This window comes from Agelaius tricolor, unplaced genomic scaffold (genome assembly GCF_023055355.1).
Source record: "Agelaius tricolor isolate 1412-34295 unplaced genomic scaffold, bAgeTri1.0.p SCAF_2, whole genome shotgun sequence".
NCBI lineage: Eukaryota > Metazoa > Chordata > Aves > Passeriformes > Icteridae > Agelaius > Agelaius tricolor.
In genome coordinates, this window is record NW_027269262.1 from 47,730,667 (window position 1) to 47,752,947 (window position 22,281).

At 41.4% G+C, this 22,281-nt stretch overlaps 1 protein-coding gene and 1 long non-coding RNA gene across 2 annotated transcripts in view; one reads left to right on the forward strand and one right to left on the reverse strand.

Annotated features, from left to right (window-relative positions):
- Positions 1 to 1,108: 1,108 nt before the first annotated feature.
- The window catches only part of LOC139585319 (uncharacterized), a 40,253-nt gene continuing 19,080 nt past the window's right edge, over positions 1,109 to 22,281 (forward strand). Inside the window, exons 1-5 of the long non-coding RNA XR_011677036.1 lie at positions 1,109 to 1,366; positions 1,598 to 1,776; positions 2,559 to 2,692; positions 3,335 to 3,528; positions 5,553 to 5,594. This is a non-coding gene — a long non-coding RNA (uncharacterized lncRNA). The remainder of the gene's footprint in view (positions 1,367 to 1,597; positions 1,777 to 2,558; positions 2,693 to 3,334; positions 3,529 to 5,552; positions 5,595 to 22,281) is intronic.
- Positions 12,892 to 21,743, reverse strand: TYMS (thymidylate synthetase). The gene is given in 9 exon segments (XM_071417961.1): positions 12,892 to 13,453; positions 14,343 to 14,414; positions 15,757 to 15,932; positions 17,132 to 17,233; positions 19,340 to 19,514; positions 20,757 to 20,830; positions 21,138 to 21,384; positions 21,387 to 21,542; positions 21,545 to 21,743. Coding segments are annotated over 9 exon segments (1,203 nt in total). The 5' UTR covers positions 21,608 to 21,743; the 3' UTR covers positions 12,892 to 13,315.

Genomic DNA, 22,281 nt, shown 5'->3' on the forward strand with positions numbered 1-22,281 from the left:
TACAGACTCCCACAAATCCACAGTCATTATCTCTCCACACCTTTTTTAATAATCACTCTTCCAATACTGCTTCCATAATGAAATCAGGTTAAGAAGGATACTGAATCCTTAATGATTTTCAGGAGAAAGTGTCAAATGTTCTTGCTCGGTATTGAGAACCATTTTGCTTTGGTGTCAGGAGTTAACTTTGTAAATGTAAATGTTACTTGCATTTTGTGACATTTCATCATGAAGAAAAAAGGTGTTATGGCACCACTGTGGCTCCAGTTATTTAATTTGTTTTGTTTTCTAGTTTATGTGAAAGTTACAGGTCGACATGGTCAGAAAGTCTAAAGGGACTGGGCCCTATTAGAAGGGTACATGTTTCACCTGGCGTCCAAACTAAAATGGTCTTACAGCTCATTTCAGAAGCTGTGTCACTGGCAGGGAGTGCTGCTTTCTGCCCAGAGAAGTCCTTCCCCCCCAACATGCCCTCTTCCAGTGTCTGCTCTCATGCAGAGATGCAAACCAGCCCCTCTCCTGGGCAGGCTCTACAGCTTGATTTTGCCCTCCCTTGTATCACAGCCAGTGAGGACTGATGTCTGCAGCTACAGGAAGCTGAGTACTTAAAGAATGTGCTTTAATCTGTAGGTCCTTGTTTAGGGTTTGGACAAGAAGCTGCTTTTCTCTAAGTCTGGATAATTGGGAGTTTGTTTTCATTTTTTTAATGGCTGGGGGCTTTTTCACAAAAGCAACTCCTTACTGAAAACTACAAACTTGGTAATTTAATTGCCTGTGCTACCATGGTCTGCTAGTAAATGCTTGGCCTTCATGTATTGATCTGTTTGCTGAAGTGATCAGTCATTCTGGGGAAGAATTCACTTCAGTATTAAGATCTAAAAGATCCTTTTCTAAAATAACTAGGTATTTCCTTTTCTGAGAGCAGGAGGTATGAGAATAGGGGTGCTTCTCTGTTTAAATTTGACAGCTAAAATAGTGTGACTTGGCTTTCCTGTTTAATCTTTCACTCCTGCTTGGATAGAGTTTAAAAAGAAGCTGAAAAGGGCTTTTTATCAACTACTCACAGCCATGAAATTAGGCAAACTCACATTTGGCAGCACAACACAAGCTGATGAGGGAGGGGGGTGTGAAGGTTTAGAATATCTGCTGTTTCAACTCCCTGCTTGCTTCAGAAAAATGGGGAAAAGATTGACAGCCAATCCTCAGCTGACTAGCATTACTTAATCTTTTTTTCATCATACTGTTTTATCATGCTATGGGGATTTTTTTATTTTATATGTCATGCTTGAAGGAGGCTGCCAGCATTTGCTATTCTGCATGGAATACAGATAGATTACTGGTGTGCTACCAGAGGAGGAAGCTTGTGGTAAGTCATCTTTCCTTCAAAGCTGGAGTTTTGGTACCCTCCATTTTCCCAATCCTGGACTTGTCTCATCAGTTTTGATGGGAGTAACTCTGTCAGGAACACACCATCAGCCTGTGAGACTGACAGGCTGGAGGAACAATGGTAATGATGAAACCTGGAGTGTGAGGAGAATTTGATCCAATGTGTAATTTGATTCAGTGTAATTTGATATTCATTCTTGTTCCCCTACAGAAATACTCCAAAATAGTCTGCTTGGGAAAAAAAGAAAGGTGTGAGCTTAAATACATCTGCACCTGATGGAAACAGTTTCTTTGCATCTCTTAGAAAGTGGGAAGGGGACTGTGTGAGATGAAGCCTGTTGTTTGCTGGCATCTTCTTGTGTTTCCCAGGAGTGCAGTGTCAAACACCAGGTTTGTGCCACAGTGGTGATGTTTTGCCATGTAACTCTTTGCATTGGGTTAGCAAGGAGCTTGTGCTGATCTCAGCTTCTTCCAAGGATTTATCTGCTTTGCAGTTCTTTTGCAATAAAATAGCTAAGGAGAAGAGGGAAGGGCTTATTTGGCAAAATTGACCTCTTTGATTAAAATGCCAGGTTTTGGGAAAATATAAAGAAGTAAAAACATCTCCAATCCTTCAGTTTTCCCAAATAACGTTCTTTGATGCATTATTTAACAAAATAATATGCTGTTGACTAAAATACAGCCTGATTTATAATTATTCTTATCTGCTTCAGAACAGAAAATGTTGAAGTATGGATATCTGGCTTATTCAGGATCCTATTTCTGGCTAGAACCAGACCAGCAGTTAAAACAGGCTTGAATGTTCAATTTTACAGCCATAAGATTTTAAATAGTATGTGAAGTGGGAAATGCTAACAGATGACGATCAATTCTCACTGCTTGCTCCTAAACACTTACAAGTTTTGCTGGACTGACTGAAAATCTATAATTGCCATTTGGAGAGGTAGAAAAGTGGGCTTAATAGCATTTCAGTGATTTTCCCAGTTAGGCAGAGTGTTCATGAATGAAGATGTATCCATGGAAGTAACATAGAAATGGAAATTTCTTTGTTGGTATATTGTGTGCAACAGTGAGTTTGCATGGCTACAGCTGTTGTTGGTTTATGCAAGGGGCTTATGCACAAAGGGATTCTCAGGGGAGTGCTACAAATTAACCAAAAGTATGATCATTAGGAGTGTTAATGAAAGTACATGAAATCCGTGCTTGGATGGATACATTGAGTAGCACAGTACCCTTATCCTGTGGTAACTTCATGGACGAGAAATGAGGATATCTTCTTCAGAGTCAACATGAACCTCAAAATTTGGTAAGTGCTGGTTTAATCTAGAAATTCTGGTTGCCATCACTTTGAGGGATACTCTGGAACTGTCAGTAGCAGAGGGCCCTTGGCTTCCTTCATAAACAGCATCCCTGTTGCCAGAGAGAGCTGCACGTGCCTGACTCCCTGTCTCAGTTCATTGGTGTCAGATCAAGTTATTATAGCTGGTATTTTTCCTTCATAAAATATACACCTTGGTATACCTAGAAATACTGTTGCCAAGTTATGGGGTGTTCATACCTGGATTAGAAAAAATGTATTATTTGTTACAGTTAGCTGGGATGAGGGGTTTGGTTCAGCTGTATGTTACTGATATATCTGATCTCATTTTCTGATGGTTTCTTCTAGCTACTTGCAAGGAAGAAATAAAAAGCCTATTCTAATTACATGTAAATTAATATTATTCTAGATGCAGTGTGGTGGAGTTATTTGGAGATGTATAATCAATTGATCTAACTTTGCTTGCAGTTGCACACACAGGCCTTGAGAGAAGGCTGGATAATGTACAGTAAATGCTTGAATTGGGTGTTCTACTTCTGTGTTTGCTTTGAAAGGACAAACTGGGCTTAGTCTAACTCTTGCAGGTCTGTGACACAGGCAGTGATGACTTTGCTTCTGTATCTCACCCAGACACTCCCCCCATCCACTACTGCATAATGCTGCATTGCAGGAAAACAGGAGTGGTGCTTTTGGGAAAGCTGAGGGCTGATCACCAGTGGAGATTAACGTGCTTCCACTGACTTACAAAACGCCATCGCCGTTTGTGTCCAGAGTAGGATGAAGCTCACTCACACGGGAGGAGAAGTAACCAGGAAGTTCTTTCTGTAAGACAGTCATGCTATGATTGTAAAATCAACTTTATGGATTCCACTTTATGGCCCCATTAATCATTCAGAAGTGATCTATTTCATGTTCCCAGTATGCATATAGGTTCAAAGTAAAAGTGGGTGATTATTACAGGTAGATATTTACAGACTGAGATCTATGCAAGAAATGACTGGCCAGACAAAATAATTGTGAATATCACTTTTTGCTACTATACTGTTATTTTCTATTTAAAACCTTTAGATTAAATATCTCTTATATGCATTTATTGACAAATATTGGGTTTTTCCTTCTTCAAATCCTGAATAATGATATCAACAAATGTTGACATATTTCAACAGACAGCAATATTGGATATGACTGAAGTAGATGTATTACTATTTCAACCTGTATTTCTGTGCCAGAAATTTGAGTCTGCGGGGGAGCCCCACTACCAGGATTGTCTTCTAAAAGATTTAAAGTGGCTTTTATATCCAGAGAGGCTTCCAGAGTAAAGCCTGTTAATAATTTTTAACGGATATTTGGCCAAAAATAAACTGGAAAAGAAGTTATTCAAACTAAAATATTTGAGTGAAAATGAAAAAGTAGATGGAAGTCACTCATTTTTATTTTGAAAGGTTACTTTGCTGACTGCTGTGGGTCACATTCTTTGCCCCATATGTTCACTGACACACTACAGCTGCTGACCTACTCTGGGTGCTGCAGTGCAGCACAAAGCTTTCATGGGATGCCATAAATCATGGAATTTGAACCAGGAACTCTGTCAATATAGAATGGCAAGGACCTGAAGAGCCTGCAGAGAAATTATGATGTAATTTTCAGATGATTCATTTTTTATAGAAAAAAATTTTCCCTTGTGTGGGAGAGAAATGCTGCTTCAAAAACTCATCTTACTTAAACTTATGCTTTTTTTTTTTTTGTCAGGAAGCTTTTCTGCTGAAAATTTCAGGCAGCCATGTCCATGTTTTAGGGTGCTTTACTTAAATATATGCTGCCAAAGATATACTCATTCCCACAGAAGACTGCTCTACTTCCTACAGGTCCTGATCTGCTTAGTTTGAACCTAGTCTGGATATTGACATAGTCATTGCAACACTGCATAAGTATAGCCAAAAGTACAATATAGACAGAACAGCAATTCCAACTTTTCATTTGCTTTCTATTTCCTGAATTTCTACCACTTCATAAAGATTTTGCAGTTTGTCAGGAAAAAAATAGCTCTCTAGAAACCCTCACTGTATTTGATTCTTATTTTTCTTATCCCAGATGCTGAATGCAAAGCAAAATGGGAAATAAAGGAATCAATACAGTGGGTCACTGAACCAGCTGGGTTTAAACCCTCATGTATTAAGAAGCCAACTTTTCCAAATGAGGATATACATATCCAGATGGGACATGCAACTGTTTCAAAGCTTGGAGGTTTAATATTTTATTTCAATAATACTACAGTGACTCCAGTACTGATGTAATGTTGATAGTGTTCCTTCACATATTCAGAGTTCAGTTTGAACTAGTGATTCAGAATACTATTAAATGTGTTTGCTACAGGATCTTAATACATACTCTGCACCTGTATTCCCTTAAGTTTAAATAAATAGCTCCATTCTAAAAAAAATGTAAAAGGACTGCATTGCTTGCATAAGGAAGGCAGCCAACATTAAGTATTAAATGGGAATGGACTTTTTGTTTTTTAAATGTGTGGTTTCCAGTGAATTTGGAAGTTTGGTTCAGAATCTGTGTTCCCAACATGCTATACTTAGCAGCACTGTTAAAACCCCAGATCTACTGTATGTGTATTTCTTTACTGTGTGTGCTGCACACACCCTGTTATATAATTCTTTACATTGCTTGTGGAAAAGAGAAAGCAGAAAAAAAATCAATAAAAAGTTTTATAACATGTATTACATTTTCTATGAAACACATAGAAAACAGTGTCCTGTTATTCCATCCTTTGCACTACTGAGCAACTCCACTGGGAATTTGGAAAACCAGAAGCAAGTCTTGAATGTTTATTTCCTTGCAGGTCTTAACAGTGCTAGGAACTGGTGCAGTAACCAGAGAACGTGTGAGTATATGTGTAAGTGCTTTGAGCTTTTTCCTAATTACTGTTTGCTTAATGAATCTACTGCATAACTGTTGGAGCATGTGCCAAAATTCCTTTGGGTGAAGTTAAACACTAAAGCTGAAAATTACTTGGTCTCTATTTCAGCTGTTCCCTACCAAGGTTGCCTTCACCTTATCTCCCTGGTTCATTCCTCCCTCATGCAATTTCTGTGAACAACCTGGAAACATCTGGGGTTTTTTTCACTATTATTATGAAAGTAATTGCTAAAATTTCATATTCCTACATCAGTGAGAAACATGAAAGAATGCATCCTGTGATTGCACATATGAAGGGTAGAGAAGCAAGGTACAAAGATGAAGTCCATGCTGCTCTGTGGAGCAAACTGCAGGTCCATGAGACAGCCTGGATAACACCTGTGCAGAGCAGTGCAGGATGGACAATGTGGTCTGTAGAGCACTGAAGGGCTGATGAAGCTGATATCCCCTGTAGCCCAAGGATGATTACCCAGCTCCCATTTTCATTCTGCTCTGTAGGTTTGGTGCTCCAGCCAGTGTTTGGCTGAAGCAAAACACTGCACAGCAGTGCATGTGTAGACATGACTCTGCAGTGTCTATATGAAAGAGCAGGGTTTAGAGGGGAGAGGTTCCAGGCTCCTCTAATTGCACCAACTCTATTTGTGCTGCCCTAACTCAGCTGTAAATATCAGCATTCTAGCAAATCTTGCTGTCATCCTCTCAGTGGTACCAGTGGCACTGCCAGGGGTGCAGGAGGGTTGGTGAGCCAGGAGCATGGCTGGCAGGGCAGGTCTGAGGGAACAGCCAGAACTGGGAAGGTTACCAGACAAGGTTATGCTGCCAAGACAGCTCTGAGGGCAAGCTCTGTCCCAGTGACAGGGACCAGGATCAGACAGGGCCCAGGGACTGCCAGCCTGTCCATAGTGATGAAGTCAGGCCCAGCTCAGGCAGGGCTCAGCCTGTGGTTCGGGGCCCAGAGCAGTGAGGTCCATGGCTCTGCACAGCTGCCATCACAGCTGGGGTAGCTCAGGCAGGGACTGGGGCCATGTCCTGAGCTGAGGTGGGTCTGAGGGCAGGGTTGACAGGGGAGGGCTTTCAGTGAGGCTGGACAGGGCCAGCAGGGCTGCTCCTGCCTGGAACTCCCTCCCAGAGAGATATATCCACTCATCCAAAAGAGAAGTGGGCTCTGATGAGATTCCTCTGAAGGGGAATTCAGTTGCTGTGGGGTGTAGGGGCCATTTCAGGGGACACAGAACCAGGGCAGGAACACAGAAATGGAAAAGGGATGAGGATTGTTGGAGCCAGGCAGGAGGCTCAGGCAGACCCTGTATAGCCCCAGAGCCCTAGCAGGCTTATGGGTGGAGGTCAAGTGGGGATTCTCAGGTGGCCCCTGAAGATCATCAAGTGCCCCTAGTGAGGGGGTCAGTCAGAGTCAGTGTTTGGGCAAGGCCTGCGCTGTGGGAGGGTGTGCTGGTTTTGGCTGGGCTGGAGTTCATTTTTTCACAGTGGCTAGGGAAGGGATGTGTTTTGGATTTGTGCTGAACACAGGGTTGATAATATAGAAATGTTTTTGTTATTGCTGAGCAGGGCTTGTGCAAAGCCAAGGCCTTTTCTGCTTTTCATACTGCTATGGCAAGGGAGTTGGGCCTGCCTGGGAGTTTTGGAGGAGACATGGCTGGGACAGCTGACCCAAACTGACCAAAGGGATATTCCAGACCATGTGGTGTCATGCCCAGTGTATGAAGGAGGGGAAGAAGGAGGAAGGGGAATATTTGGAATGGTGACAATTGTCTTTCCAAGAAATCATTATGTGTAATGGGGCCCTGTTCTCCTGGAGATGGCTGAACACCTGCCTACCCATGGGAAGCACTGAATTCATTCATTCCTTGTTTTGCTTTGTTTGTGTACACAGCTTTTGCTTTCCCCATTAAACTGTCTATATCTCAAACCATGAATTTTCCAGCTTTTTCCCTTCCAATCCCACCCCCGGCACTGATGGTGGGGTTGCTTGGGGCTTGGTTGCTGGCTGGGGTTAAACCCCAACAGAGGGTCAGAGCCCAGAGTCAGGCCAGGTTTGTAGGGCCAGCTCTTGTGCAGCTGCAGGCCTGGCTCTGCTGGCTTAGGGCTTGGGGCAGCCTGAGAGCCTGGCAGGCAGGATGCCACAGGGGCCAGCTGCTCCCAAGGACTGGGAGTTATCGGGGAGCCCCATGGGGGCAGCAGGGTCCTCCCAGCCAAGCTTGTCCCACCTCCAGGGGTGGCAGGGGACAATGAGGTGGCCCCAGCCTCCTCTCCCTGGGGATGGGGATGAGTAGAGGCCAGGAGTGAGGAGAACCATGGTCAGACATGGCCTGGGGTGTGTCCAGCCAGGATGGGGTGTAGTTCCATGGCCAGACACATCCACAGCTGTACTACAGCTGGAGGCAGGTACACCTGCCATGCAACCCAGGTAGAAACTAAGGCACATGGGCAGAAGGTGTGAGCCCCAGGTGAGACTGGTCATGGTGAGGCCTGTCAGTGCACTCAGTGCCCTGTCTGACCTTAGGAGGAATTTGTCTGGTAGATGTGCAGCTATTTTAAAAGATGAAACCTGTCCTTTCCCCCAAGGAAACTCATTGCTAGCATTAGTAGTAAGTTACTGCCATCGGCTATATTTAAATACTTTTTGCATGAAATATTTTTAATGAGTCCAAATACCAGAACTAACTCCCAGATATATCATAAATAGCAAGGTGCCAGCAGGCAGGCTGAAAGGTATCAACCTTTCAGAATACCAGTCTCCAGATTAAAGTAAATTGGTTTTTATTGCACCCATCTCTTTGTCAAGTATTGACACCAAATCTACAGAGCCAAACAATGTGAATTAACAAATTCTTGGTTCTCTGCAGCAACTGGAAGCAACAGTGATGACATTAGCATAATTTCTCTGCTGCCAGTTTCTCATGCCAAGTCCTGCTATAAAAATATTTAATCTTACTTCTCCCTCTCAGCTGTTGTCTACCAGTAAATAGGACACTTTATTTGCAGAGAGGGGTGTTTTATAATGAATATCTAGTAGCATGGGTTTGAATTACCATTTAGTATAGCCTTGCTTTACAAATTAAAGGCCAGTCCTGAATTTTGGCTCTACTGGATGTTTTCTATGGCCTTTCTCTTCTTTTCACCATAGCATCTGAGAACCACATAAACATTTAATGTATTTATCCAGAGAATTCCCATGTGAATAAGGCGAATACAATTATCTGTACTAGAAACACGGGAAATTAATATGAGGCCTGAAATGACAGAAAAACTTAGTCCAGCTCCAGACAGGAAATCTGTAGCACAGCTAGAAATTGAATCCTGACTCTTATCCAAGTGTATCCCAGCTACAAGGCCATCTCTCATCTGGCTGGACTGGTCTCCAGGAGGAAGAATGATTTCCTACAGCAGAGTAACTGCTATTTTCCCTTTAGCTGCCTCAGAATGCGAATAGCTGCTCATTCACATAGGCAAGCACATCCCAAAGCTGCAGTCCCAGGCATGCTGAATCCTGTCCCCAGAGTGTCCCTAGTTCCTGCCTGTGCACACAGTTAGGTGGCCAGGGGGGCGTGAGTTGGCTCCCAAAGGAGTCTGCATGCTAGAAAGATTTTAAGGCAGTGTGTGAAGCAATTATCTGGGAGAGCTGCCCAATCAGTTTGTGTGGGCATTACATAATATTTGAGACAATGTATTTGTCTCGCTACAAGCTCGGTGTGCCCTTGTGCACGTTAAGCCCCTGTCCGTGGCCTGGAATGGAGCAGCCATTTTCACTTGGCATTTTCACTTCACTTTCACTTACAGGATTCAACATCTAGTTAAGTGGCACTAATTTCCAAACTCAGTCCAGTACAACAATGCCCTTTGGCACACACTGATTTTTATTCAGTGTACCTCAGTTCATTGTGTGAAGTGTAGTGTTCTTGACATTACAAGTATAAGCTGATTTTTAATACTGACAACATCCTTGAGGTTCATTCAAATTGTCATGTGATCTCTCATTTAAATTTAAATTATTTGGATTTATAGAGACACACAGGAGGGACACTGTACAAATGCTTTTGTATGAGTTGCCAGCAGCTCTTATAATATGTTAATTTGGGAGTCTCCAGGTCTTAACTTTCCATTTTCTCCCTTCCATCGCCACAACACATTGATATTTAAATATCTTCTACAAGCCAGGGCCTTGAGTTGTCTCCAAATTGACAGCTGCAGGCTGGGAAGTGTGAATGAAAGCTTGTCTGTGCTGCTGATGGCCAAAAAGTTCCAGAGAAAGGCTCTGCAAAATGCAGCAGCAATGAGAAAATCTTTCTCTCCCCATCCTTCAAAGCAGTCTGATTAGTTTCTTCAGCTGTCATGACTGTGATTTCTGAGCATAAGCTTGTGTGCACTGCTGTAAATTTTGTTGTTTCATGTTGTGCACCGAAAGGCTTTGCATGTCCCATTGTGGCAGTCATCTCTAGTTTGGATTTGAGGGCCTCTGTCAATTAGTCCAGCACTTGATCACATTTGATCATATCCAAGTATCTGAAAGGCTTGAAAAGAGGTTAGTTATATAAAAAAATTCTGGTAACAACTGATTGTGGTGATCACTCTTTTTTTTTTTCTTAAAAAACATCTTGCTACATGGTGGTCACAGCACGTATTGGTGTTGTTACCCCACAAGCTCTCCTTCCTGTGGGTTGCAAAGGGAAGTTAGAAGGGTGGGTGAAACTTCTAGCAGGTGGATGTGAACTGTTTGTGGTTTTAATAAAAGCACTTGAAACCTGGGCTGCATTCCACATTCAGACACTTCACAGGTGCCAGTCACTATGGTGACAAACTCACCAAGTCAGGCTCATTAGAAGACTTGATTTTGATGGCTGATCAGATGGATGTTTGTCTCATAAACTCAGCAGCTCTTTCTTTTCTGACCCTTCATCTACCATAATCAGATAACTAATAATCTTTGTGGAACTGCAGTAAGGCAAATTTTGCAACCTACCATAACACGTCAGAAATAGAGTGGGTTACAAAACTCGTCTAAGAAGGTGGAATGTAGCAGACATTTGATCAAAGTGGTAAGACATTTCATTGCTATCTCTGAGTTGTTGAATGGCCCTTGGAAAGTGGAGAAATGATACAAGGATACATCTCTTGAAAGTATCAAGCAATGTCCCATGTTTTGTCTAAAATACTGCTCTGAATATGGCCTGTGGTCATAGTAGTCATCTTTGCAGCATGAGCAGTGTCCATATTCTGCAAATCAAAATTCCTTGAGTACCTCCTGTTTAGCTCCATATATTAAAATTATTTGAATATTCATATTTTTTCATGAAAGCCCTCAGAATTCTGATACCTACAAATTTTAAAATGTATTTTTATTTTTACTCACATTAAAGTGTGCTGTTGAAATGTTTTTTACATCTTTCTGATCTTTTGAGCACCATAAACTTTCTTGGTCTTCAAGGTACAAGCTTCACTCCAACTGCTATTGGTAGTAAATTGTGCTGATAAAGGGAAAGAGTGAAGTTGTAATTAATTCCTATACTAAAAACTAGGAACTCTTCCAGAGCTATAGAGACTGCTCTGCTTATGTATGCTATGTATGTCCATACACCTAACTCCTCTGCAATTTATGAAGAGAAGTAAATGATTCCCATTCTGAATTCTTCTCTTGGCTAGGTATTCCTGTCCTGGATAACCAGTGAGACTGCTAATTCCCACTAGTAAAGCCCTGAGGCCAGCTTTATTTCACATCCTGTCTGGCTACGCTTGCTAAAATGTCCTGCAGAATCCACCTTATCTGCAGTGTTACATAAAGTGGATTCCAGCAAAAGGAACTTTCCTAGCTAAGTGTAGGCAGAACTGTTAAGTGAATGTGCAGCTTAATCTGTTTCCTTGTACTTTAGAGGGCTGTAGGAACACTCAAGAATCTTTAATTTATAAAAGTGTGCGCATGGTAAGAAGTGGCTGACAACCTACAGCTGGGACGTACCATGAATGGAAAGATAACACCTGGACCATCTGAAGTAGAATAGACTAGTCTGACTTTAGAATATCAGACTAGTAGAGCTGAGATAAAGTTTATTAGGAGGAGCATGTGGCAAAGCTCTCAAGTGTGGTAACTGCTGCTACTACCTGTGAGTTCAGGAATTTGATAGAAGACCCAAGTGTGTGTTCTACTGCAGGTTGGCTACTGAGCATCCATTTAATTCAGCCTCAGAAAAGGATGAGTTGAGGTTTGACCATTCCAAGCTTCTCACAGGATCTAAGCTGAAAGAGCTGTCTGATCATCTCTCTTCACAAATAATGCACTACAGTGTATATTAAGAACCTTTCTAATAAGCAGTGGTCGCTTTACATTTGGTGTGTTTACAACAGGAAGAGATTTTTTTTGTGCAATCTTCTTGTGTTGGGCAAAATGTCAGGAAAGGAGAATCACATTTTTGTGCTACAAAAAAATTAGTCTCAATATCAGTGATCAGTAGAAGTAAAATGATTATAATGGCATATGCAAATAATTTTTATGAAGTATGATTTTCAAAGTTTTAATGAGTTTGGTTTAAGAAAGATTCAGCGGTCCTCTTATGTGGGCCCCTGAATGAAAGCACACTGATTATTATTAAATTCTTAGAATTACCTGAAATTGTACACTTTTCCAATATTTACCAGTTTATTGACTTTAAAATTTAATTCAAAAAATTACTATGCATTTTTCTACATGTTCAAATATGTACTGCCTATCCTATGAATATTAACCACTTATCTACTCACTATTAAATTGCTGAAGAGGAATTAAATGTGTTACTGCAGAAGGTACAAGGATAAGGAGACTTGAAAGCTGAATTCTGCTAGAATTTAATTCATGAACTCTATTGCTAAAAATACTATGATCTCTAGGTTTTACTGCTCCAGGCTGCAAAATTAGTCCATATGTTTGTGGGATCTGGTTTTAAATTATGACAGACAGCTGATTACTAATATTATCCGGTAACCTCTGTTTAACTGCAACTATCTTTGATTTATATCAAATTAGTAATTTATGTAGGGTTGAGGAATAAAAAAAAAAAAAAATTGCTGCTACAGAAACATTATGTAGAGATTGCAGTTCCAGCAAGGTTCCATTAAAATCTTATGCCTTCCTGATAGTTCATCTGTGAAGACTATGGGAAGTTTGTTTTTCCTGGCCAGATGTTACCCTCCAAGACATTTTGCTTTCCAACCCTTTTTTACTACTAACTATAAAAAACCACACCAGAATTAAATATGCATCATGCCTTCCAGAAGATTTTTTAAAAAAAGCTTTATTAAACATACACTCTTTAGAATATATTTAACAATTTCTTCCACCCTGAAGGAATCCTCAATCACACACAGAATTTCTTATTTTCAGCACCAAATCAAGCATGTAAGCCCGTGCTACTCACACACAGTAGCTGAATGGTAACAGAAATGGCCACTGGCACCTGAAACAACATGTAGAAAAGCAGCTCTCTAACAACTTAAAACTGGGTTAACATCTGCATGGCATATCAGGAATAATCACCTGTCCTGTACAACTACAGGGAGCAGCACTGGAAGCAAATCTGGTCTGTGACTATTTAACAATAAAGCAAATACCTTTTGAAGTATACAAAAGCCCCACCACTTTAGAGAAACTAAGTACCTTAGGTACATTTCCACATTAATATTTAATGCTGGTTTATAGCATCAGACAGCCATCTCCATTTTAATAGGTGGATGAGGATTATAATCTTCAATCTGGAAGTCTTCTGCCTTGAAGTCACTGATGTCTTTAATCTCACAAAGAATTCTGAGTTTGGGGAAAGGTCTTGGCTCCCTCTGAAGCTGAAATAAAAGCAAGCTTACCGTATAAAGCTAATACTTGAAAGCAGAGACTCTGTGTTCTCAATCTCAAATCAGATTACACTATGTAGGTTTTCCCTTCCCACCAAGAAGATTTACACTCAGAAAAAAAAAATTGAAGAAAATCCCAAGACACTTAGATAGAATCTACCTTAGTATTTTCACAGGGAGCAGTAGCATCAATTTCAGGTGAATTCCCTGATCGTCCAAATGCACTGCAAGTACTTTCAGATGGCAAATAAATTCTGGTGGTTATAGATTATATTCCTTCCATGGGAAATGAAATTGGAAAATCTGACCCAAACATGCAGCAAATATTCTACAGCTTCTCACTTCTCATTGTTAAGTCTGAATCAATAAATACTTCTCTGGATGGTTTTGAACCATACCAATAATGAGGACATTCAGTTCAAGCTTAGTCTAATCAAATCAAACACTGATTTTATACTACTGCAACAAATTACTTCCTGAAGAAAATATAGCCTTTCTCAGCCAAATAGTATTACTGATTAACTCTGTGAATTTTAAGTGATCCTTTTCTGATATATTACAAAGACATTTTATTTTGTATTATTGGGACTAGGTGGAATTAAGGAATTATTTTTGAAGTTAAAAGTGCAGATTCTGGCTCTCTAACTTGGTTTTAGAACAGTACACAGATGTACATTTCAATTATGCTTGTGTTGTATTTCTGTTTGCAAACAGAAATGCAGTTGAACAGATGTTAAGGTATTACAGTTATTAGAATAGAAATGGGAAAAAAAGCCACAAAAATTAACATCTGCAAAAAGGATATTTAAAATATCAAGGTAATTGATATTTTAAATCAAGGCACTGTGGAAGATAATAGGATAGAGTACAAAGTACTTACTTGGACTTTTAGAGGTTCCACATGGTTCAGATATATGTGAGCATCTCCTAAGGTGTGTATGAACTCTCCAGGCTGAGAAGAATGAAGAATACATGTGGTTTTCAAACAGTCAGGTTCTAAGAAAGCAAAACATTACAATGCTTACAGTATTGATTCTCAGCACCTGGCTAGTGTGGAATTGCTGCTCCTTGAGAGATGTGAAGGGCACAAGCTTCTCTGACTAATGCATAATTAATAGAAAAGATAATGAAATTTCCACTAGCTTATCAAAACATTTATCTTTCAAATCCTGCTATGACAGTAGCTTTAGTAAATGAATGGAGCCATACTGATCTGTCCACTGACACAGAAACAGGTGCAGCAGTGACATCCAGCTTTTCCAGTCCACTTCTAGTAAGTACAACTCGCCAAAGCTGGCTTCAGAGCAGCTGCTTCAGCCACCACTAAATAGCAGTGGAGGTGTCAGGCACAGGCAAGCACCCAGAGCTTGCAGGTTCTGTGACTTAGCAACCCCTGAGCAATGGAATTTCACATGGGGAAGTTTCATCAGCTCTTTTACTGGCCTCTGACCAATGTTGATCAGCCCCCAGATGTGTTACACTGAAAACCACCAAAGCCATGAGAGGAAGTGGCTGAGAGGTGACAGCTGGACGTAACGTTAAACTTCACATTTTTTAGTAGCTTGGACTAATTTCTGTCGTTGCTGTGAAGTCTGATTCTTCCCCATTGCCCTGTTTTAAGAAGTTCCACTTCATGTTGCTGGTGGCAGGAGGATTAGGCACTGAAGGCCTTTCTAGTATAATTTTTTACATGCCCTAAAGGAAAGGGGTTTTCCCTTATACAAGACCATCGTGCATTTAAGTTTCTCTGCCAAATTACAAAATACAGCTCTGAAGTCAGGGCAGGAGCTACTTGAGCACATATTACCACTCATCTACATGTAAGCATCTACAGTAAGAAATCAAAGAAATGCACAGCTGAAGTTAGATTAGTTATAGCTGGAAGTTAGATGGACAGATTATCCAAATTAGAACCTTGACAGCAACTGCTGAGCTACTGCTCACTTCCAATAAAGACACACTACAAAATCTCATCACTTGTAGATTACTACCCCATGAGGACAAGTACTCAGTTGAGGTTTCTAAGATTAGTGAACAGGTCAGTCTTGACAGATTCAAGGAATGAAAGAATCTTCTGCTTAACCTGAATTTTACAATTCTTACCTTGCTGATTCTAACTGCCCATACAAACTAGAGGCAATTCACATAATTTCACAGGGCTCTCTTTACATGCATTTCAGCAAGATTTCAAACAGTATGCTCATTCCAGTTTTTCTTGGACATGACATGAAGAGCCTTATCTTTTAGTCCCTCATTTCTCAGACAAGAATAAATGAAATTATTAAATAGCCTACCTTCAGCCCTGTGACATGGGCAATCATGTATGTAAGCAGTGAATAGCTGGCAATATTAAAAGGCACTCCTAGTCCCATGTCTCCAGACCTCTGATAGAGTTGGCAAGACAATTCACCATTTAGAACATAGAACTGGCAAAGGGCATGGCATGGAGGCAAAGCCATCAGGGAAATATCTAGGAATTGAAGTACAGAAGGTGAGGTGGGGGAGAAAACAGTAACAGCATTAGTGTGTTATGAATGTAGAAGATGCAAAACTTAAACAACCATGTAATGACATACAGTAGAGTGCCAACTGCACTGCCATTCTGTTGCTTTTTCTCTTGTTTATAAGCACATGCTGCTCAAGCAATTAAGTCCATGGCATGACAAGCTGTCTCCTGGGTTGTATGACCAGAAAGTCATAAACAGATATTCCACAGAACAGACTTATGCCATAATGTTGCACAGCAGTTTGTTTCTACTCACCTTGGTTAGGCAGCTGAATTCCCTAAAGGAAGACATTAAGACTAAAATTAAGCATATACCCTAAAGCAAATTCCAACTGCTGCATCTTACTCTCTTCCCATTGCAATGTGTTTGTTGAGATATAAACGTAATGATCATTTAAAAAAAAGTAGAAACCAGAAGATCTGGTTGTTTTTCTATGCCTAAAAAGTGCAGAGAGTAAAATTACAGCTTGGCAAGGAAAACTTTCACCAGATATTTTCTGAGAATGTTTAGCCTTGAAAATAACAGCAATAGCATGTGGCATACCCTTTTCACACAACAGTGGAAAATGCTGTGTGATTTTTTTGGAGCACAGGTCTATCACTGGTGAAAGTTAAACATTCTCTTACAGTAGCTCTTGTTTAGAAGTCCCTACAGAGCGAATGGATATCTATGTATAAATAGACCCTATCATTTGTATGATACAGGTTCACCATATGATCCCATGTTCAAGGAAAAGATTACAACACAAATAATATTTTTGTTCTCTAGTTTTAAGGGTTAAGTTTACAAGAGATTACATGACTAAAAGCCAGACACATTGCTTTAATATAGTTTTTATGGTTTGGGTTTTTTACCTTTTTAAAATAAGAGTTACTGTCTTGAATAGACTGTATGTCAAGGACACTGGTGTATCCCTCATTTTAACCAAGAGAGAAAAACTTTGAAGAAATGGTTCATTATTTTTGAGGTCTGAACATGAGGATAAAGTAGAAAGAGAATTAAGATTATAACTCCTGACCATTTTTACTGCACTCCTGGTAGTTTTATAAAGAATGAACAAGGACACCGAATGGAACTGACTGTTGACAAGGGAACAGAACATAATTTAGCACACAGCAATATAATGTGCAACCCCATTCACTTTATGCCAGCTGTTGAATACCTTTGGGATTCCAAGCACACATAATGATTCTTCTGTCATCTGGATTGGTTTTGATCGTTTCAATCACTTTTTGCAACTGATCAACTCCTTGGTTGGAGTAATCTGAAGAAATAGAACAAATAAGATCTAAACCAGACAGATTCAAGCCATGATACTTTTTATCACCCAGCCCATGTCCCACTGAAAAGTGATACCCAAACGACAACCTCTGAAGATTTTATTGCAACTTTGAAACTGATCAATAAGTTGGCACCATCCAAACATAGGCTGTTCTTGGTCCTTCTTAGGATGCTCCTAATTGTAAAATTGTAAAATTCTCATGATTATATTTCTGTGTGTCCCCCCAATTCTTTTGCGTGCTTTGAGTACCTTTAGCACCCACTGAAATAGGACCATTCCTATTTATTCCATTTTCAACCACTTGATTTAAGACCAACTAAAATTCTGTATAATCACTAAACCCCAAGAAACAGAAGTTGCAATACAAAAAACTAGCAGGACAAATATTTTATCACTCATGATGACTTGTTACCTAAATAGGACAAAAGCTGTACTGGAATGGACAAAATATTACTACCTAGTTAAGTCACAATATTTAGACTCATTTGCTTATTGCATTTCTGGATTCAAATGTCTTTCTAAACATTCAATTTGCATGCTACAGTGCTCCTTCTTATACAGAAAAAAAAATTATGCCCAGACCAGTGTGCCAGCATTCTTTACACACTCAAAAGTAGAGAGTTTTTGACAGATGAATAAATGCATCCATCTAGCACTCTCAAGGTCATGTATGAAAACTAAATTTACATAGCATTTAGCTCCAGAAAGGAACTTTAATCATGTGTAGCACAGGATATTACATTTCACCCAGTGTCACAGGCTGAATTTTAGGCTCAATACCAGTTATGGAAGACATTTTCTGAAGTTAACTGACTATTAGAATGGATTTCAGAATAAAAAAGTCATTAGTTGTTAATCATTGTTCTGACTCATGCCAGTCAATCAGCATGGCTGGTAACTACTTTTTTCTAATAACTCTTTTTGCAGCAACACCATATTATGGTTACAGGGAGACCCAAGCTGGCAAACAAGGTAGTAATACACAATTAGCATCTCAGGGAACTCTTCTGCCAGCAGTACTGTGCCAGAAGCCTTGTCAAATGTTTATGTTAGTTCCTGAAGCCACTTACCTATCCATTAGTAATGCAACTTAAGGAAATCTGTTTGTGAGGAAAACTATGGGAATTTATCTTGTTCTTTTTTTCCATGCTATGTTGTGCCTTAGACTTTTTAAGATGAGAAACTGTAAGTTTTCAGATTTGCCAGTTCACAATTTGCATCATTTGTGTTACCATAAAAATGTATTCTGCCAGTGGCCAACATGCCAATACTAAGACTAATATCAGCAATTCATGTGAGCTGCAATTTGAGGCTGTATTGAAAACAAAAAAAAAAACCAAGAAACCTCACCTAGATAACTAACCATGTTGTTAATCCACATTAAAAAAGAATCACACCAGATAGTGACAATCTGATTTTTGATACCTTTTTCTTAATGGCAGTCCTCTAAGCATTTTCTATAACCTCTCTTTCAGAGACTTGGAAAAGAGGAATCAATACATTTGAGAGTCAGTTTAATAAACCAGTTCCACTGAAAATACCAACAGGTACTGCATCACATCACAACTTGTCACAGCTGTTCTGCCCACAGCATCATCAGCTGTGGAAACACTCTACTTTGCTCCAGATGCAGAACGGAAAAATCTTTCTCTTCACTGCCACCAGTGAATGCAGTGTACTGATGCCAGTTCTTCCCAGCACAACAATTTCATGGACCCTGCACTAGTATACAGAGATGGCAGCCTGTGTTCTGTTATCAAATGGAGCTAGCTCTGGTTTCTGGACTGCAGCACACACATCCTTCCAGCTATCAGCAACCACATCTGCTCTAGGTAACAGAGTAACAGTGTGTGCCTTGTGACTCATCTGTTCCACAAATACCAAACTATAGTATACAAAGCTACATCTTTCAGGATAATTTAAGATTGAGTAAGGAAGAAAAGTTAAATTAATTCTCTCAAACACTCTTTATTCTGGCTATCAGCTTGCTCTGTATGGTTAAGAACATTCCATTCCACACAGGCTTCTGGAAGTGATGTGTCACAGCTGTCTCACTGAGAACTCAAGACTGTATTTGAATGTGATTACCTGTATGCATATCTTTGTATTCTGCTCCAAAATGCCTCCATTGGAAACCATACACTGGTCCCAAATCACCCTCCTCTCTGGTGCTGAAACCCTGCTTATCCAGGAACTCGCGTGACCCATTAGCATCCCAAATCTTCACACCTTTTGCAGAGAGCTCTTTGGCATTTGTAGAACCCTACAAAACACAGTGAGAAGTCTGCATCCTAACTCCAACAGAGAGGGCATGATTTAGAACAGTTGTGTTAAGTTTGCTAGTCCACAGTATTTCTCCACTCATAAAGGATGAACAGTGTAATTGTTGTACTGCATGAGGTCCTTGCACACGGACAGAACTAAACTTGTGAGCAACACACTGGGATGGAGTTTGAAGTGCCATGCTGCTGTTGTTTAACTCAGGATTCTCACACTTTGTGAATGCACAAACAGCCTCAAGTTCAGCTGTGGAATGTCATTTCATATTTGCAGAGAACAAGATGTTACTTTACAGATTGATGAAAATAGGCTAACAAAGAATGTATGGACTAGGCACGGCCTTTTCCAAGCCACCTATAATAACCTTAAGGTCTTAAAAATCCTTTTGTTAAAATGAAAAAAAAAAGAGAAAATAACCCAGAAAAATGTCACTGAATCCTGTAAGATGTCCAAATCAGCACACTCAAAAATCCAACACAGAAATTATGCTGGTTTGGGGAGTGTCTAGTCTTTTACATAAAAAAAAAACCAACCCCCCCTACCGCCAAAACAAGCAAAAACAAAACCAAACAAAACTAAAAGCTTTTAAAAAATCAATTTGTATTTGAGTCCTGCTATCTAGCAAATGCTTATGTAAATTCTCCCATACTTGCACAATATCACAACAGAGAAAGCAACACTTACATTGTAATGAACTAACTATAGTTGAATTTTATTATACTAGGTACAGCTATTTGCTCTATTAGATCTCATTTTTTTGCTATTAAAAAGTCTAGCATTTACATCAGTCTTACTTCACCTGTGGTTCCACACTGCTTGTTTCTGTTCAAATCAAGCTACCTCAATATTAAAAAGCAGATCATTAAATTGCTTACTAGCTGTCTCATATTATTTCTGATTAAAACACAAAGAAAAGAGACTGCATTAGGCTTTACAGCTGTGGAGTATCTTCAAATTAGTCCAAGCCCTCACTACTTCAAATTTTCTCTCTTAAGAAGAAAAGAAACTGTTCTGATTGCACTGGTAGCAATAGTCTGTACTAAATAGCAGAATGCCTTGAAGATAATGGCCTTCCATGTGTGGTCACAGTATTAGGGAGTTGCACTTCTGTAATAGGAACAGAAGCATCTGGAGTTACCCAAATGCCTTAATCCACTGCCCAGCAGTTGGTTCTGTTTATGCCACTCTCAGGCCCCCCACCCACAGAGACACCCAAATACCGAACCTTGATGAACCACAGCAGCTCCTCCAGCACTCCCTTCCAGAACACCCTCTTCGTTGTCAGCAGTGGAAACTGATCTGGAAAAGAGTTCCACAGTGTCAGCGGGGACCAGCCATTGCCAGGGTGAACAGACTTTCCCCACACAGAGGGCAATGCCACCGCCTGACATTGTGAGGGTGGGATATGAAATAAGGAGTTAGGACGTGTAGCTCCCATGGTCAGACCCCTCTGGGAGGTGGGAGGGAGTGGGACAGGCCCGGCGTGTGAGACCCCCACACTCAGCGCGGCTCAGGGCAGGGACAGGAGCAGGGACAGGGAGGAGGAGCAGGGGCAGGAGCACGGGGAGGGAGCAAGCTCAGGGGCCGGGGTCCCGGCGGTGCCCACCTCTGAGGCTGTACCGCGCCTGCATGCCGAACACGGAGATGGTGCCGGTGCCGGTGCGATCCTCTCTCCGGTGGCCGTGCTGCAGGATGTGCCGCACCTGCTGCAGGTACTGCTGCTCGCCGGGCTCCGGGCAGGCGGCGGGGCCGCTCAGCAGCTCCCCGTCGGCGGGCATGGCTGGCGAGCGGCTTCTGGGCTCCGGATGCGCTCCTCTCCCGAGCCCGCCAAAGCCCGGAGTTCCCGCCAAAGCAAGCTCGGAGTTCCCGCCAAACGGTGCCGAGGGGCGGGCGGGGCGGAGCGACACCACCGCCACCTCCTCCCTTGGCCGTCCCCTTCCCTATCCCCCTCCCTTTCCACTTCCAGTCCCCGAGGGTCCTCAGCGCCGCCGTATCCGCAGCCTCCCGCCTGCTGATGTTCTGCACGGAGCTGCTCCCCCTGAGGGAGGGCTGGCCCGAGCCAGTGCCCCGAACCATACCGGCTCCTTTAGGTTGGATATCAGGAAGAGTTCCTTCACAGAAAGGTTGATCACATATCAGAATGGGCTGCCCTGGGAGGTAGTGGAGCCCCCGTCCCTGGAGGTGTTTGAGGAAAGAGGTGGTGGCACGTAGTGCCGTGTTCTAGCAGACAGGATGGTGTTCCGTCCAAGGTTGAACCCAATGAGCTCAGAGGAGCTTAAGTCTTTTTGGACTTGATTGACTGTGTGATTCTGTGACTTTGTTTTGCTCTAGTGGCACTATAAGCTCTCTCCAGGCTCATCCTGTGCTCCAGCAAAGTCTTGTTGACATTTGTCATCTTTCTCCCTCTCTCTGTAGCCTCAGGCACCCCATTTCGGAGCTGAACAAGACCAAAGCCTTCAGCTGGGCCTGGCAGGCCACACGCATCTGGCACTGGATCCCCCCAGCTGGGATATCCCAAAGCCCCTGTGCCAGCCTCCCATGTCTCCCCTGCTCTGGTGGCCCTGCAGTGCCATGCCCCATGCACAGCTCACCTTCCACGTCCAGCAGTGTCACCCTGACCTGAGCTTCCAAAGCCATGTTCCTTTCATGCCATGCCATGTCATCAGCTGCCTGCTTCATATTTTATTGGCACATTTGCTGCTCACTAAGGGTAGTCCTTGTCACTTGAGTTTATCGTGTCTCATCATGTT